Below are 17,532 nucleotides of genomic sequence, written 5' to 3' on the forward strand. Positions count from 1 at the left end.
CCCCCCCCCCCCCCCCCCCCCCCCCCCCCCCCCCCCCCCCCCCCCCCCCCCCCCCCCCCCCCCCCCCCCCCCCCCCCCCCCCCCCCCCCCCCCCGTGCCCCTCAACTCACGGGTGTTCTCCCAGCCACAGGTCTCCCAAGAGCTTTTACTTCTCTCAGCCCTCCCTGACTCACCCTGGGCAAGCCTTTGCTGATGTACCTACTCTGCTGGACCCTGTACGTCACTCCATACCTTGAATCCCTTGTGCATCAGACACCATGCCCCTGCCTCCCGCCTCTTGTACGCACTCATGGGGCTCTAACCCACTTCTGTGGCTCGTGGAGCAGAAGACAAGGTCTTTCCATCTGTCTAGTGCCCCAGACCCACCTCCAACTTGGGCAGGCCCCTCCCTTGTTCCCCACACACTTCTTCCCCTCACCTTCCGCTGGGCCTGGTCACTTAGGCGCTGGAAAGAGTCTTCCAGCTCTTTCTTCTCTCGTTCCAAATCGGCCTGGGCTTGTCTGGCCACGGACACTTGTTTGGTCACCTCTGCATTCTGGAAGGGAAAAGAACAGTGGGCTTACCGCAGGCTTAACAGCTCAAGGACAACGTCTCCCTTCTAGAACAAGTGATAGCATTCAGGCATTGGATGCAGGAATCACTTTTCTACCTAAAGAGAAGCCAGAATAAAGTTGTCTTCAGCTCCTCAACGCTTAAGTATTTAAAAGAAGAATAATAAAGATGGGGGGACAATCCATTCGGGGCTGGCATCAAAGGTGGGGCTCGAGACGTGGGAGGTGAGGGAGCCTGAAAAGCCGTGGTTCCAAGAAATAATGGTGAGCCCCTCGGAATTAATGGAAGTACGGGAGTGGCTGTCTCCCCTGAGGTGTGGGGACTGCCCGGGCTGCAAGAGGCCGGTGGGGGGGGCTCCTACCTTCCGCAACAGGTCAGCGTGGTTCTGCACCAGCTCGCTGTACTTTTCCTTTAGCTTGCTGTACCGCTGTTCATTGGCCTGGGCTCTCCCTGTATTGTCAGGGGCCGAGGTGAGCAGTGGACACCTGCTGGCGGACCCCGTGCCTTCCTTCCAACAAGCCAGAGTCCCTAGAACACCCTCCTTTTTTTTTTTTCCACAAATGTACGACCCTTCTTCTCCCAGGGAAATCCCACTGCAATAAATTCCTCTGGGAAGTGGTCTTTAAAAAAAAATGCTGCCTCATGGAGCACCTGGGTGGCTCAGTTGGTTAAGCGTCTGACTTCGGCTCAGGTCACGATCTCACGGCTCGTGGGTTCGAGCCCTGCGTCAGGCTCTGGGTTAACAGCTCAGTGCCTGGAGATTGGTTCTGGTTCTGTGTTTCCCCCTCTCTCTGCTCTTCCTCCACTGGTGTGTGCATGTACACTCTCTCTCCCTCTCAAAAATAAATATTTAAAAAAAAAAAGGAATCTACCTGATTCTGGTGGCTGCACTGATTTGTGCCGACTGAGCATTCACACACGGCATTTGTTTCATCAGTGTTTTTTTGGTTTTTATGTTTTTCCTAGGGTGTCTCTCCTTTGGACACCCCACCACCACCTCCTGGTTCCCAGCCCTGCGTTCTGAGCAACCCGGCATGTGGGGCTCAACACCTGCTGGGCCCCAACCCCCCCGCCCAGACTGGCAACACGAGGGTCCTTCCTGGCAGCTCTTCTGGACAAATGTATGTCCTGGGCCTCTGCCGCCCAGCCCCGCCCTTCCCTGTGAGTCTAGCCTGACCCTGCGGTTCCCACCCTCAGCCCCAGCCTGACAGACTCACTTTCTATCTCTGTCAGGCTCCGCTGGGCCTTTTCCGTGTCTTCTCGCTTCTTCTTGAGCTCATCCAGCTCCGTCCGGAGGAACTCGCTGTCATCGACCGCCTGCTGCCGCAGGTGCTGCTGCTCCGCCAGCTCGGCCTCCAGCTCGCTGACCCGGCCCTTCAGCTGCAGCACGGCCCGCTGGCTCTGTGGGATGGACTCAGCCCCTGAGCCCCACGGCCGCACCGCTGGGGTTGGCTGGGCTGGGCAGGAGGAGCGACCGGGTCCTCCAGGGTTTCCAGCACTGATGCAATAAATACCCGAGTTTGCCTAACAAGCCCACTCCCATGGCCTCATGGGGGTTGAGCCTCTTGCTCATTCTAAGCCACCCAGCCAAACACGGGTGGCAGCAGCAGAGCTCTGATCCTGTTAGGGTGGCCTGGGGGCTGTTGTGGGCAAGCTGGCCTGAGAGAGGGGGCAATGTGTGCTTGTCCTAGTGAGCAGAGCCTCTGACCAGCCGTGGGCCTGAGGGACAGGGCTCATCACTGCCCCGGACTCTGCAAACAGCGACTTGAGTTACAGATCAAACTTTCCGATCACCATGGGAAGAGAACAGGTCTTTTTCGCCAAGCACCATAGGTGCTAGATGCCATTCTAGAGATAGGAAGCATGGAAATGTGGTGCCACCAAGACTAGGAGAGGACCAGGTCCATCTGGTCTGGGCATTCCTACTAATGAGCTCCCCTTTAAAATGAGGTCCGACAAGTGTGTCTGCAAGGCGAAGTTAGTATGAAAATGTCACGTCCTGGTGAAGCCCACAACCGGATCAGAGCCCGAGTCCTACCTCAGTCTTCATGTTCTCTAGCCGGGCCTTCAGCTCACTGATGTCTCTGTAGAGTTGAGCAATTAAGTGATCCCTGGGAACAGAAGGAGAACAAGTTTGCTTCCACCGGGCCTCCATCCCTTTCCTTTTAAATGTGAGCTGGGAGATCAGGGGAGGAAGTTAAAAGCTGGTGTTAATTTGGGGAAAGTGCTTTGAAATCCTGTAAATTATATGCTAAGACCCTTGGTAGTACCACATCTGAATCTCACACTCATGGGTCCACTGTTACTTCCGCCCCATTCGATTTCCCTCTGGGATTTCCCTCTGTGGGCCAAGACATTTCTCCAGGGGGCCCAAGTGTCACGAAGCATCCCACCCCGTTAGCTGTGGCGAGGCAGCTCCCGGCGCCACCTAGTTTCTGCACCACCTGCCCATGCCCAGCTCGGACTCACTTCTCCTCCTTGTTCACGCCGTTCTGACTGTTGAAATTGAAGGGGTCGCTGCTGAACGAGCTGCCAAAGATGTCATCAAACTTGTTGTCGAATAAATTCTGTGGTGACCAGAAGAAGGGAGAACAAAGTTAGAGATCCAGAGACTTCTGGTGGGGGTGGGGTGTCAGATGAGTGACATGTAAAAAAGGACCCTTTCTTAACTGGGTTCAAATCCATTTGCGGTCCCTCCTGGGGACCCCCGGGCAGGGGGAGGGGGCTCAGTCTAGGTTAGCACTTGGGTTAGATGGCAGCGCACCTTGGTTATAGCCAAAGGGTCTTGGCCAGAGCCTCTCCTGTCCTCTCCCCTGTGCATATGGGGCAGCTGGAAGGGCCACCCATGGGGTGTGCCACCTGCTGGGCTCCAACCCCACCCCCTCTCGGGTTCTAGTGAGGTGGTCCCCACCTGCTGTGAGGCATCCATGTCCACGAGGTCATCCTTCTCCAAGACTGGCTCGCTGTCTGGGGAAGAGGCCTCGGCCGGGATGACCACCACAGGGCTGATGTGTTCCGACAGGGCAGAGGCTCGCAGGAAGTTGGGTGGGTTCTGAAGAGGAAAGACACGCCCCCGAACTGCATCACCCACCAGGCCTGCTGGTCTCTACGAGCACCCTGGACCCAGCAGCCCCAATGGCCGGGGGCCAGGCATGCTTACCTCGGGCAGCTGAGGGATCTGAATGAGCCGCTTGAAATACTGGAGGTTGCTGGAGCGGTAGAATAGATCTTTCAACCTGGGGGTGGAGAAGGGCCTGATGGGTGCTGGGCGCCTTCCCCAGCCCCGGGTCAGGGATGCTGTGGCTGCCCAGCTCTCCTGCTGCCTGCCCAGCCCCAAGGTGCGGGCTGTCAAGGAGATGGCTTTCAAGGCACTAGGGTTCAATTATGATGCTACAGGAAAAGGTCATTTGTAACCAGTCCTCACAGGAGAGAGGGATTCAAACAATAGAATCCTCTGGAAGAATGGATCATCCCAGAACAAGACCTGCATCACCACAGAATCTATGCTGTCTCCTGGCAGATTCTTCCCAGGAATGCTCAGCTTAAAAAAAAATTTTTTTTTACATTTATTTATTTTTGAGAGACAAAGCATGAACAGGGGAGGGACAGAGAGAAAAAGAGACAGACTCCGAAGCAGGCTTCAGGCTCTGAGCTAGCAGTTAGCACAGAGCACAATGCAGGGCTCGAACCCACGAACTGTGAGATCATGACCTGAGCCGAAGTTGGACGCTCAACTGACTGAGCCACCCAGGTGCCCCTGGAATGCTCAGCTTAGAAAACATGAAAATAAGTTTATTCTCTCTGAGAATCAGCCATCTAACCATAAGAAAAGGGAAGGGAACTTAATTACTAAGGTAAATCTCCTTGGGGTGCCTGGGTGGCTCCGTTGGGTAAGCATCCGACTTCAGCTCAGGTCATGATCTTACCGTTTGTGGGTTTGAGCCCTGCATCTGGCTCTGGACTGACCGCTCAGAGCCTGGAGCCTGCTTCAGATTCTGTGTCTCCCTCTCTCTCTGCCCCCCCCTGCTCGTGCTCTCTCGCTCTCTCAAAAATAAACAAACATTGAAAAAATAAACTAAGGTAAATCTCCTTTAAATTAGTTCACTCTGCTTTAGAGTTTTGTGTTACTTCCCCCATTAGACTAGAAGCTTCTAGAGGGCAGAGCCTGGTCCCTGCTGAGCTAGGTGTACCACAGTACCACGCACAGAGGCATTAACTCAACATGACTTCATTGGAGGAAAGCATTCTATTTATATTGTGTTCTAATCTTGGATGGATATGGGAGTGAAGAAACCAAATATTTTTTTCTCATCTTCAGGTCTCTGTTTTCAGTTGAAACATGGAAGGCCAAGAAAGCAGAGAGCATCAGACAGATTTCCTGAGAGGAAAAAGGATTGTGGGTCTCAGCATCCTCTCTCTGCAACCTCTCTCAGAATCTCCTTCAGCTCAGTCCAATAAGCTAAAACCTCTGGGGTCTCATGTTAGGCCTTCCAACCCCAAGGCTGGGACTGCCCCTGTGATGTCACTGGTGCTTTCCCCAAATTCAGGGACACCGAGGCCTCTGAGGGCCACCAGTTCTGTGCAGAGGAGAAAGTGAGGCAGCTGTTCACAGCAGAGGTTTTTAAAAGCTAGGAAAACATGAAAGGAAATAAAACCACCTGACCACACATCCCCCTTCTTTCTGGGCTGGAGCCAACAGTAATAGGCTGCACTGCTTTCATAAGCTACTGGAATTTACCATTCCAGGAAATTAGCCCCAGGGCCTGTCTCCTACGATTTAATAAGTCATTTATTATAGAATAAACATATGAGGCTTTTCAAATGGAGTAAGGAAACCGGGAGGTGAGCAAAACCCTGAACTTGTCCTCTGACTGTGGCTCGGAACCAGCAGGAGAAGCTGCTGGCTTGGGCAGCCCCTTTTCCTCTGCTGTCAAGGATGAAGAAATGAACAGGCAAAACAAGAGGGTCAAAAACGGCGTGCCGAGCCCCAGTGCCCTTCTGGGCCCGAGTTCTCTCTCTCTCCCGCTCTTCCCTCCCCTCGTCTTGGGCACATGTAATGAACGCTGAGTTGTACCTCTCCCCTCCCCAGTGATCTTCTTGCCCAAATGCACAGAATAATTTACCCCTCGGTCAGACAAGCTCTTCCTCTTCTGGACAAGACACCTGGCTTCCTTGCTTGGTAATTTATCCCAGTATTTGTGGGTAATTGGCTGCTACGTTTCAGGGGCTAGGGACGTAAGAATGGGTAGTCAAGCAGAAATAAGGTTGGTTCTAAAAACCATGAAGGAAACAAATAAGGTGTTGGCCTGGAGACTATGAGGGGTGGGGGCGGGGTTGGAGGAGCGGGAGGTGAAGAAGACCCGATTTAAATAAGAGATCTAAGATTTAAGGGGGGCCTGGGTGGCTCAGTCCGTTAAGAGTCAGATTCTTGATTTCAGCTCAGGTCATAATCTCATGGCCATGGGATCCAGCCCCCTCACTGGGCTCTGCTGGGTGTGGAACCTGCCTCAGATTCTTTCTCTTTCTCCCTCTCTCCCCCCTGCCCCTCACCCCAACTCGTGTGTGCACACACACTCTCTCTCAAAAATGAAATAAAATCATTTTTAAAAAATGTTTATTTATTTTTGAGACAGAGGGAGACAGAGCGTGAGTGAGGGAGGGGCAGAGAGAGAGAGGGAGACACAGAATCGGAAGCAGCTCCAGGCTCTGAGCTGTCAGCACAGAGCCCGACATGGGGCTTGAACCCACAAATTGTAAGATCATGACCTGAGCTGAAGTCAGACGCTCAAACAACTGAACCCCCCAGGCACCCCCAAAATAAAATCTTAAAACAAAAGATTTAAGGCCAAAGGTGCCTTTGTGAGGAGGTGATGGAAGAGGATTTTGAACTGGCCAGGCTGGGAAAACATCCCCAGCAGACGGATGTTCTCCCTGACAGAGAAATGTGCTGAGTACGTTCTAGGAATAGGAAGACCCCGTGTGGCTGAAACCCTGCAAGCCCTGGAGACGAGGCGAGAGGTGGCAAGAAGGGCCTTGTAGACCATGGAGAAGAGCTTGGAGTTTATTCTCAGTGCAATCAGAAGCCACCGGAAGGTTCTGAGCAAGGGACTGATGTCTTTACGAGATTGTTCCAACTGCTCGGAGGGGACAGGACTGCGGGGGCAGCAGTGGACGCTCAGGGCATCCGCCATATTGGAGGATCCTGGCACACAGTGATGGCAGCCCAAGAGATGGGAGCTACGATCGGAGCCAGGATATATTTGCAGAGCCATCAGCCGAGCTTGGTGGTGGACTGAACTCGGGGGGGTGGGGATGAGGAAAATGGGGAGTTCCGGGTCCCTGACCTAAATGGATGTGGCAGCATTTACTGAGATAGAGAAGACCAGGGAGAACACTTTGGGAGGAAAATCTAGAGCTCAGTATGAGATCCAAGTTTGGTGCAGGAAGTCAGACGGACAATTGGGTGTGTGATACTGGAATTCAGAGTCAAGGCCTGGCTAGAGATACATATTTGGGCATTGCTTTTCATGTACATGGTGTAAGACTGAACATGGTAGGAGAATGTAGGAAGAGGAAACAGAGGATGAAGGCTTAGGCATACAGCAGGTGATGAATGGATGCACGGAATCACCGCCTTCTACGTGTGTGTGTGGGGGTTTTATCAGAGAACCGATAGCTTCCCCAGCTAGTGGTAGGTTTGCAGCCGTCCAAGTGACTTTCCCATGCAGAATCTCTCGTTCTTCAATCATTATAAAGCATGTGCTCTTGCAAGGATTCATTGATTTTATAGCATTTTTTGGATTTGCCTTCATTTCTCTCCCGTAAGCCACTTACTTGGTGAACTGCTCCATGAAGCGGTCGCGGTGGCCTTGCAGGGTGTCAGCCGGGAGACCTGGAAGATATTGGAATAGAACCACAGGAGGACCAGGTGAGCCATCGCGGGGCTCCAAGGGGAGGGGTCCACCCACCCTGGGACTTGTGGCCAGTCCTGCTGGGTGCTTGTCCCCTGAATCTGTCCTTCTGTTTGCTCCTGGAGGGCAAGTCATTTTGGGTGCAGTGGGCTGGAAGTTGTGTCCCTGACCAAAGAAGCAGCCGTGGCTGACCTGACCAAGCTGCAGGACGGAAGGGACCTGGAAAGCCTGCCTGGGAGGCTGGCTGTCAGAAGGCAGAGATTGCAGACAGCACTCAGGATGGGTCCGGTGCTTGCTCAGCCCTGCCACTGCACGGCACTGGATGAGTGGCAGCGTCTTAGTGCCAGCCTCCTCCCCGGCAGAGCGGGCTCTCAGAGCTCCTTTCTGCTCCCAGATTCCATCACTCTGTACTTCAACTACAGATCACAGCTCAGCGATCCTTTCATTTCTTGCTTTATTCCTTAAATTTACATTTTAGTGATTTTTGAGGAGGCAATACATTTGTTTAGTATAAATAGGGAGTACGTGCAACATGTATGATAATTCAGAACGCCGATTATATACAGTGGATGATGATGGCACTTTGCCTCCGTGATCTCTCTCCCAAGAGCCCTTGACCCCAGTCCTGAGAAAAATATCGGACAGATTAAATTGAGGAACATTCTACAAGTGTCTGACTGATTCGCCCCTAAACTGTCAAGGTCACAAGTCTGAGACACTCTCACAGCCAAGAGGAGCCTGGGGAGACACAAAGACGAACTGAAACATGGTGTCCTGGATGGGACATTAGGTGGAAACTGGGGAAATCTAAAGTCTGGCCTTCAGTGGATAGTAATGTATCAATATTGGTCCATTCAGTGTGACAAATATACCATACTCATGTAAGATATTCACAACAGAGGAAGCTGGCTTCAGGGTATAGGGGCACTTTCTGGGCTATCTTTACAACTTTTCTGTAGATCTAAAACTATTCTAAAATAAGACATTCATTTTTAGAGAAGCATAAACTCTGTGGGGCAACTGCCTTTCTTCTCTTGGGATCCAGTCCACCTGCTCCAATGCCTTTCTAATGCTTGAATGTCGAATTTCCAACCTCTCTTCCACGTCATGGTCCTGGGTTAACCAGACTAGATGTCGCTCCCCCTGTCCTAAGTCACTAGATATGCGTTTTGTCAGTGACCAAGTTCTAGAGCGATGCCCTGTCCTTCTAAAATTTGTCCTGTCCCCTTTTCCAGAGCCATAACACCTTGCCAGTATCCACTTAGGTCTTGATTCTTCTTGGTTCTCCATCATACACACACTCTGCATATGTATATTCTTTATGGTGAGCACCTCTGAGGGTGGCCCAGAAACTACCCACGTAAGTTTCACCTGGGATACGGCTTAATGCGGACCCCTAACCTACCAGACCGACCAACGCAGACCCTGCAGGGGCAGGACCCACGCACGTCGTTTTAAGTGAGAAGCACGCGAATATATAAGAACATCTACAAGATAAGTAGTTTCCAAAATACAACCCGCAACAGCATCCCAGGGATCTGTGGCTGGGTAGGGGGTGGCCCTCCGTTTACTAGAGCAGCTCTGTTTTATATTTTTTATTTTCCCACAAAATGCTACTTGTAACACTCGGGAAACCACTGTGCTCCTGCTGCTGTGGGTCTAGGCTGGGTCTGGCATCATTTGTGGGTCCTAGAATACAAGACACGTACTGATTGAGGTGCAGAGAAACCAGAGGTGGAGGGAGAGGACCTTCCTAGGAAACCCTATGGCGAGTGGGCACACCAAAGCTTGCACCCTGCTTGTCTCCACACTCAAGAGGGTCAGGAGCTCTAGGGCCTTTGAGAGCAGCAGCAGAAAGGGCGCTGAGGGGACTGCACTTCTCCAGGGACCCTCCTCCAGGCTGCGACCCTCCTTCCTGCCCTAAGCACACAGAGCCGATCCAGCCGGGTGTACTCACAGGAGTGGAGTTTGAAGAGGAGCTTGACGGTGTAATCATACAGGTGGCTGCAGTCCAGTATGACCTGGATGAGCGGGGCGAGGCGGCACTGCCCAGCTGTCGTCACTGACACAGAGCGGGACATGTCCAGGGAATTGAACACTAGGGGAGAAAAAAGGGAGACAGACGGTAGGGGTCTGACACACGCTAAGGACCAGCTCTGTGCATGCACTGGGTCATCTGGTGCAGTAACCCCTTATAACACTCCTGTGGGATAGGAAATCGGGAGAAAACGGAGGGTGAGTCCCTCGAAGTTAGCCTCATGTAGGGAAAATAATCAAACATTGATCAGAACACAAAGGAAAGAGTAATTCAGCTTTGGCTTCTTGTGGCTTGCCACAGCATCCTGGGACACCAGAAGGGGACATGTGCAGGAGCCCTGGGTGGACAGCTGGAGAATCTGTGAGGGCCGAGGATGAACCATCAGGATCTAAGGCTGCTGTTGGTCCCCAGGGGAGTAGGTCAGCAGAAGCGCTGCCCTCCACTCTCCCGAGCTCCAGACAGCAAGCACCCCCTTAGTGTCTTGCTCCAGAGACCCCTCCACCTTATCCTCTGCCCCCTACCCCTTGTTCTTTTTCATTAAGTTTGTTTATTTTAAGAGACACAATGCGAACGAGGGAGGCGCAGAGGGAGAGAGAATCCCAAGCAGGGTCCACGTTGTTAGTGCAGAGCCCACCTCAGAGCTCGATTTCACAAACCATGAGGTCAGGACTGGAGCCGAAATCTAGAGTCAGAGGCTCAACTGACTGAGCCACCCAGGCATCCCCCTCCCACCTTGTTCTTAAACCAAGTAACCAGACTGATGGCCGTGGACTCTCCTCGCACCGGCCAGGGCCGAATTCCCAACTGCAGTGGCTGCCCACCGCCTTCGGAGCCTCCACGACCGCCAGCAATGAAAAAACAACCAGTGAGCAGGACTGCCCTGGGGAGAGCTGATGTTCTCTGGCTTCCCTAACTGCTAAGCCCTGTTAACTGGTTTATTCTGGCAGCTGAAAACAAAACAAAAACCAAAAAACAACCCAGCAGTTCTAATTAAAAGACGGCTTTTTTTTTTTTTTGACACAAATTCAAAGCAGCTGTCACTGCAAGGCGGCCATCCTCAAGTCCACTGGCTTCCTTGGGCTCCCTTCTGGCAAAGAATCATAGACTGCTCCATCTCCTAGCCTGCCTGCTGCTATCCTGGAGTTCCCTTTGGCATCCGGTAACATCTAGAGCAGTGTGACCACGGACAAGTCCCTCAACCCCTCTGTGCCTCTAGATGCTTTTCTGTAAAATGCAGACGGCTCAAGCAGCACATACCTCAAAAAGGTCTTGTACATATTCAAGGAGTTGGCTTTCAGGTTGATTAGAATTCCTTGGGGGAAATTAAAAACCTGCTAATGTTTGCCTGCAACCCCCTCCCCTCCACCTCCCATTCTGTTTTAATTGGTCTATTGGTAGGTTTCAAAGAATTAGGTGATTCTAATACATAGCCAGGGTTGAAAACTATTTCCCAGCTGAGTGGTTCTCATGTAGCAGAATCACTTTATAGCACTAACAGAATTCTGTGATGACAGGAGTGTCCACATGAGCCACATGTGGCTGCCGAGTGCCTGAAATATGGCAAGTGGAACAGAGGCCCTGACTTTTTATTGGTACTTAGTTACAGTTGACTTAAATAGGCACTCGTGGCTAGTGGCTGCCATATTGGACAGTCCAGACCTGGGGGCAGAGGGATGAACAACACAGATGGCTGCCCCCCCGCCCCAGAGATTTGGATTCAGTAGGTCTAGAGTGGGACCCTGGGGTGGGGGGTTTGCATTTCTAACAAGTTCTCAGGAGCTGCTGCTGCTGCTGGTCCAGGGGCCACACATTGAGAACCACTGCAAGCGCCGGAGATACATGTTAACTGTAACTGGCCTGTGTTTCCCACAGATGAAAGGCAGGGGCACCTTTCTGCTGGGCACCCCTGCAGGGTCACAGACTAGGGCTCAGAAGCTGGAGAGACTTCTTCCAGTACCCGTTCCCTTGGTGTCTATGGCACGCCCTAGGAAACTGGGGATGGCATGGGGAATGGAAGAGACGAGCGGTAGAGGGCTCTTGATTCCAAATCAGTGTCGCTCAGGGGCAAGAAAGCCACCAGCATTCACCCATGGAGGGATCTGGGCCAAGATCTGTGCTCCCCTCTAGAAAACGCAAAGTGGCTGATTCACTCCAGATAATCCCACCGCATTGCTCTGCATCCTGGCATCGTTTTATCAGCTCTGTTCCCCTCCCCCTTCCTCACCGCTGTTTATCTGAAGCAAGCATCCTTGAATTTTGTTGAGCATCTGCTATCTATCCCCACCACTGAACTAGAACAAAAGGGAAGTGATTCAAAGAGGAGTGGGTCCTGGCTCCCGGTTCTGAGGAGGGGTGGTCCTCGGCATCCGGTGGTAGTAATACAAGTGACCGAAGCATGCAACAATAGCCAGGTTACCATGGGATGTGGGACTAAGACAGGGACTGAGCTGGCCACCTGGCATGGGGCACTGGCCAGCACCGCACACTTGTTTCCCAGCCTCAAGTCCTGCTCGGTGTTATCACAGCTCTGCTCTCTCTTACCCAACAGTCTGTGAGGGCTGGAAGCAACCCCCGCAGAGGCTCAAACAGCTGACTTGTTCTCCTGTAACCCCTGCAGCAATGGCAGGTGGGCTCCGAGGAGACCCGGCAGAGGCCACGGGTCAGCCCAGTGGCAGGTCTGGACAGGACTGCCCCAAGGATGACAATCCCTGCAGTATCACTCCTACCTGCATTCAGATTATGCACATTCCAAAGCTAAATGTTGACAAATTCTAAATTATCCACATAGGCCTTTCCTGCCTGACACTAATAACCGGAAGTCAGCCACGACAGCGTTCGGTAGTTTGTATCTCTTTGTGCGAACCTTTTGGATGCATTAAAAAAAGATGCATCCGCACCATTCCTCCTACGTGGCTGGGAACACTTTAGGGCGGGGACTCTTAGTTTTACTCCTCTACTGACTTTTGTATGAGCAGGATGCTAGCAGGCCAAGCGTCTTACTTGTATAAACCACGGTTTCCAACTGTGTGTGGTGCTGTTCTCACCATATCCTGCCCTGAACTGACTGGCCAAAGTAGGAAGGAGTTTGTGGCTCTGGAACAGCGCTGGCTGGTAATAGGCCAGTTGTAACTCCTGTACACGTGAACATGCGGAAGGAAGTCGCAATTCAGGGCAAGAGAGTGTTTTTTCCTGAGAGAATCAGAGCCCCCGGAGTGGGCCCCACATGTCCAAACACAGAAGGTCGCCGAGCTTTCACATGAATACCTGCAGTTTGGAATCCACTCTTTCACGGAGCCGGACACTTGTCGTGGTCCATGGTGAATCTTAGAAAACAGACTCTTTTGTTTCCCGGGAAAGAAGGGGGAGGCATGCTGGGGGGTGTGGGGAAGGCCAAAGTGAAGGGAATGGATTGCTTCCTTCCTCATTTCTTGTCAGGGAAGTGTGAGCGGCTGACAGCCGGGAGGCACCGGAACTCTCAGCGAAGGGAGCCCAGAAGTGTTGCCAACTCCCCTTGCTCAAGGAAAGGGGCTCTGTGGGTTTTGCACATGGACTTGGCCAACAACTCAACTCGACCAGCTGGTCAACCCCGGCTGCCGACCAAACGGCACATGGCAGCTCCTCCTCCAGAGCAAAAATCGGTCCCGAGGGCTGGCCGAGCTGAGTAGCGAAGGACCAGCCAGTGCTGGGGCCACAGTTTGGTGGCTGTCAAAGAGGCCAAACCTATCTTTGGGCTCTTGGAGGCCTGGGTTTCTAGAGGGAGGCTGGCAGGGTAGGGAGCATGATCATTCTGCTCAAAATGAAATCACCAACTCTGAAAAATACCTAAGACCTCCAGCCCCTCCCTGCACTAGGGACAGAGAGAGCAGAGATAGGGTATGGGTATCCCCATTTCCTGGCTTGTGCTGTACAACCCATAAGGAGAGGGGGGCTGGGACGGCTGGGCCAAGCCAGGAACAAAGTTTGGAATCAGGCAACTCTCACAAGGGCCTGGGCCAGACGGGAGGGAGAGACTCACCAGTTTGGAAGAGGTTAAGTTCACACTCCAGGTAGTCAAACATCTCCACTGTTAACTGGAAACTGGACCCAAGAGGAGAGAGAGCTTATACTCCACAGCCCAAGGCCAGGGCTTCACCTGCCCCCTCCCCATGCTCTGTGTTGCTGTCTCTGTCCTCAGTGCACACGTGCATGCCTGCATACATGAGCATACGACTGCATGCGTGTGCACAAACACACACTAGCGCCAATTCCTAGTACCACCTACATGGATCTTAAGGTCATTTGAAGATCAAAAAGGGTGAATTGCACAGTGACAGTGGTAGAAGGGAAGGGCAGGTACCAGGCTGGGTTGGGAGGGCAGAGGGGGACACTAGAAGTGAACTCTGGACAGCTTGGAAGGGTGCTGGATGAGGTACCAGCACTAAGTGGCCCCACTCCAGCCACTGTCCCTGCCGTCGGGCCCTGTGTGACCCTAGCCAGAAGTGGCAACATGGACAAGAGCCTCCTTCCCCGGTGGGTCCACCACATGAGGACGGCCACTCACAAGTTGTTAACATCACTCTCTCCAGCCTCGTCCAGCTGCCGGTCACTCATCTGAAGGTTGCCTGGGAACCTGGGATTCTGGAAAGACAGGCAGAGGAATGAGGTCAGGACAGGGCACTCAACTAAGCTAGCACCATGCAAGCCGTCTACACTGAGTTCGGGCAACAGCAGGCTCGATTCTGTTTGTGTAACACCAATACCCTTCCTGGGAATCGTCAGTGCACACAACCTTAAGTACATAGAGACGCCCTGACCAGCTCATAGCAAAGGACATCCACTACCCATCATCAGAGGTGAAGGCTCCATCCTACCCTGGGAGGCAGGACAGGGCTCCATCCTAACATTTTGGGTCCAGGGACCCTCTTCTAAAGATGCTCTCTGGTGCTGCAGTGAGACTCAGTGTGACAGTGATCGGCCCTCAACCACCCACGAGGCGCACACAGTTCAGCATTCGCGCACCCCCAGTATATTCTGAATCCTACCCATGCTTCCCTCCATCCCTCCGCCACTTTCTGAAGCTGCCGTTGAGGGTTTAGGGGGGCAATTGTAGCTTTAGTGAAACATAATGAGTAAAATAAATTTGAAGGTAGGAAAACATTACATCATGCATCCCCAAAGTCAGGAGAAATGATCACATATCAGCAATCTTGTCAAATATCCATATCATTATCTCTTCCCTGGTGTGGCAAAGGGAAAGGTGTAGACGGGTACAGACAGATGGGTGGCGGCTCCATCAAGGGGGTCTGAGTTCCACAGAGGATACTTTAAGCTCTGAAGACAGATTCCTCCACTGTGGCATCTGCTGGCTATACAGTGGCCCTTCGCCCTGGCTGTCCCCTGCTACCCCCATGCTCAGCACCCCTACACCTCCTTCTCTGAGCAGGCTGGTTCCTTGAGTGCCCCCTTCTGGCTGTATCTACTTTCCTCACTTAGTCTGGACATTACAAAGACCTGGTCCCCGTGTCCCCTGCCTTTCTTGGTGCCTGCCTTCCATCAATCTGCTGTCAAAACCTGGTGAGCCTGGATCTTTGTGCCGAGGAAGCTGCCAACATCCCTGGAGAAGGACTCAGAGCTGGAGTCACCCTTTAATCATGTTCTCCAGCCTCAGAGCCCCCTCACAGTCCTTGGTCCTGGCCCCAATGGGCTCCCCGATCCATCAATGACTGTCCAGCTCTCAAACTGTCCTTCCGTTCTCAAATCCGGTGCCCGCGCCATCACCCTCTGCACGTGCCTTCCTCCTGACATCACTGGAACTCCCTGTGCATCCTTCTTCTCACTCCCTTCTCTGTTCCGAATGTACCAGTTGACCCTCTGTTCCTCTAACTTCAAAAGAGGAAGGGCCAGCTTCTTTCCTGATGCAGGATCAGCCCTTCTTGTGTGCTATTCGATCTGATCTAGGTTCTGGTTCATTCTGTCACTCATCCAAGGAGTTGTGATTGAGTACCTGTTCTGGGCTAGATGCTGGGCAGAACATAGGACACAAGGAGATGAGCACTCCTGTCCTGTCCTCTTGAAACCCTTAGTCCAGAGCGCCCGTGGCCTCACTCTGTCTCCCTGCGATCCTGCACACCTTCCCATTGCCCAGGTCCTTCCCAGGGGACCCATATCTCCCGAGGTGTTGCCCACCCCCCACCCCTCCTGCTAGTCTTCAGAGAATCCCCACCACTCTTGCCTGTCCCAGGGACCACCATCCTGATCAGGCTCTGACCATCATCCACTCCAAGGGGGATGGTCTCACCTAGCTGCCCCGCCCCCCCGCACCTGTTCCTCACATTAATGTGGATCTGCAGCTCGTTCCTCATGAACCCCAAACTGTTCTGGGTTCTCAAGCCCTTCTGTCTGCAGCTGACCCTCTGTGTGGAATGCCCGTCCTGCCCTTCTTCAATGGCCCCTTCTCTCTATCTGCAATGTGGCAGACAAGGATCTGGGGGTCTGGGGGGGACATGAGTGTATTCCTTGGGAGGGATAGGGGGAGGGGAATGAACAATGGGGCCAGAGGGCAGACTGACAGACTGTAATTCCAACAATGGGTACCTCAGCACATCCGGTACAACATGCTGCCTTTCCAATATGACGCTGACATTCTACCTTGGCTGGTGTGGCCCCTGTCCTATCCCCTAGAATCTAGGGACCTCTGGGACTGCCTCAGCCACTAGAGGACAGTGAAAGGGATGACTTCGAGGCTGCTTGTATAGATACCATGTGCTTCTATGTTGTTCTCTGGGGAAACTGACCAGGCTGCAAGGAAGCCCCGACTAGCGTGAAAACTTCATGAAGAGGGAGACGCCAGGCCAGCTTCTCACTGTCCCAGCTCCAGCCAGCATTGGACTGTGACCATATGGGGGACCCGCAGCCACAACGGCCCAGCCACACCCTTCCGGAACTCCTCACCAACAGAAGGTGTGAGACATAATGAAGGGCCTCTGGTGTTTCAGCCACGGAGCTGGGGGCGAACTCCGGTGTTCCGCCTCTGGGAAGCCTACCTGGTGGCCAGAGTCTGGTCATGACGCCCCATTACAAGCTCTTGTACCACTCTGTGCATCTCTGGGTTCTGGTCCTCCCTGGACTTGGTTGTCTTGTCTCCCAAGCAAATAGGACTCCCGGAGGCAGGGCCAAAGTCTATTCACCTTCCTCTCTTCAGAACCTAACCCAGTTCTGGCCTGAGGCTGGCGGCCGGCAGTACACAAGTGGAGGGAAGGGTGGCCACTGAGCAGCATGGATTTCATGTCCTACAGCGTGGGTTCAAATTCCACCTCACCACGGAGAAGCCACTTGACAAGGCAAGACTCTCAAGTGCACTCCCAGTTTTATTTTCTAAGGGTATAAGAATGCCTCCTTTCTAGGGTCGCAATGAGGATTAAAGGAAAAGCCAGCACACTAGGGAGGTTTCTGTAAATCAGAGCCACCCCCCAAGTATGTAAGAGGCCATGGAGGTAAAAGACACTAAACCATGTTGCACCTTATTAATTTTCCATTCTCCATGTCCAACGCCAGCTCCCTATCCGAGGCCACTTTCCTCCCTGCTGCCACATCCTTCCTCCCGACCTCTGCTCCACCCACAGTCACCCTCCAAGGTCAGTCCTGGCCCCCACTTCCTTCCCCGTCCACACCATAGCCCCGTGTCATTTCAGAACGTCTCTGGCTCCTGTCACAAGCTCACGGGACCGCTTGGGACTGTTACAGGGTGCTGCAGGTACAGAAGCCCCCTCCCTCTGACTGATCAGCACATTCCTGACCAGCAGACCCTTTCTACGCATCCTATGTGCCACTTGGTACCAAGCACAACAGTTTTACCTCCATCGGGCAGATAAGAGATACTGTCTAAGGCCACACGTGGACGAAAAGAAGGTTCTGTGTGGAAACTCTCTATATGAAAGGAAGGGATTGTTTGTAGTAACAGTCAAGGCAGCACTTTCTGAAACACTGTCCTACGGCAACCTGGGGCACAGGGTTCCTCTCCAGACGGGGCGGAAGATGTGGGCCAGACTCCCA

General features: G+C 52.9%; 1 protein-coding gene across 1 annotated transcript in view; it reads right to left on the reverse strand.

Moving 5' to 3' along the window:
* HIP1 (huntingtin interacting protein 1) overlaps positions 1 to 17,532 on the reverse strand; it is a 181,850-nt gene that overhangs the window by 57,235 nt on the left and 107,083 nt on the right. The window contains exons 6-16 of the mRNA XM_029945726.1: positions 14,042 to 14,118; positions 13,517 to 13,578; positions 9,421 to 9,561; positions 7,387 to 7,444; positions 3,713 to 3,788; positions 3,464 to 3,604; positions 3,022 to 3,119; positions 2,591 to 2,663; positions 1,770 to 1,953; positions 914 to 1,002; positions 419 to 535 (exon numbers count right to left, since the gene is read on the reverse strand). Of these exons, the coding sequence (XP_029801586.1) occupies positions 419 to 535; positions 914 to 1,002; positions 1,770 to 1,953; positions 2,591 to 2,663; positions 3,022 to 3,119; positions 3,464 to 3,604; positions 3,713 to 3,788; positions 7,387 to 7,444; positions 9,421 to 9,561; positions 13,517 to 13,578; positions 14,042 to 14,118 (1,116 nt within the window). The remainder of the gene's footprint in view (positions 1 to 418; positions 536 to 913; positions 1,003 to 1,769; positions 1,954 to 2,590; positions 2,664 to 3,021; positions 3,120 to 3,463; positions 3,605 to 3,712; positions 3,789 to 7,386; positions 7,445 to 9,420; positions 9,562 to 13,516; positions 13,579 to 14,041; positions 14,119 to 17,532) is intronic.

Source organism: Suricata suricatta, chromosome 8 (genome assembly GCF_006229205.1).
Source record: "Suricata suricatta isolate VVHF042 chromosome 8, meerkat_22Aug2017_6uvM2_HiC, whole genome shotgun sequence".
NCBI lineage: Eukaryota > Metazoa > Chordata > Mammalia > Carnivora > Herpestidae > Suricata > Suricata suricatta.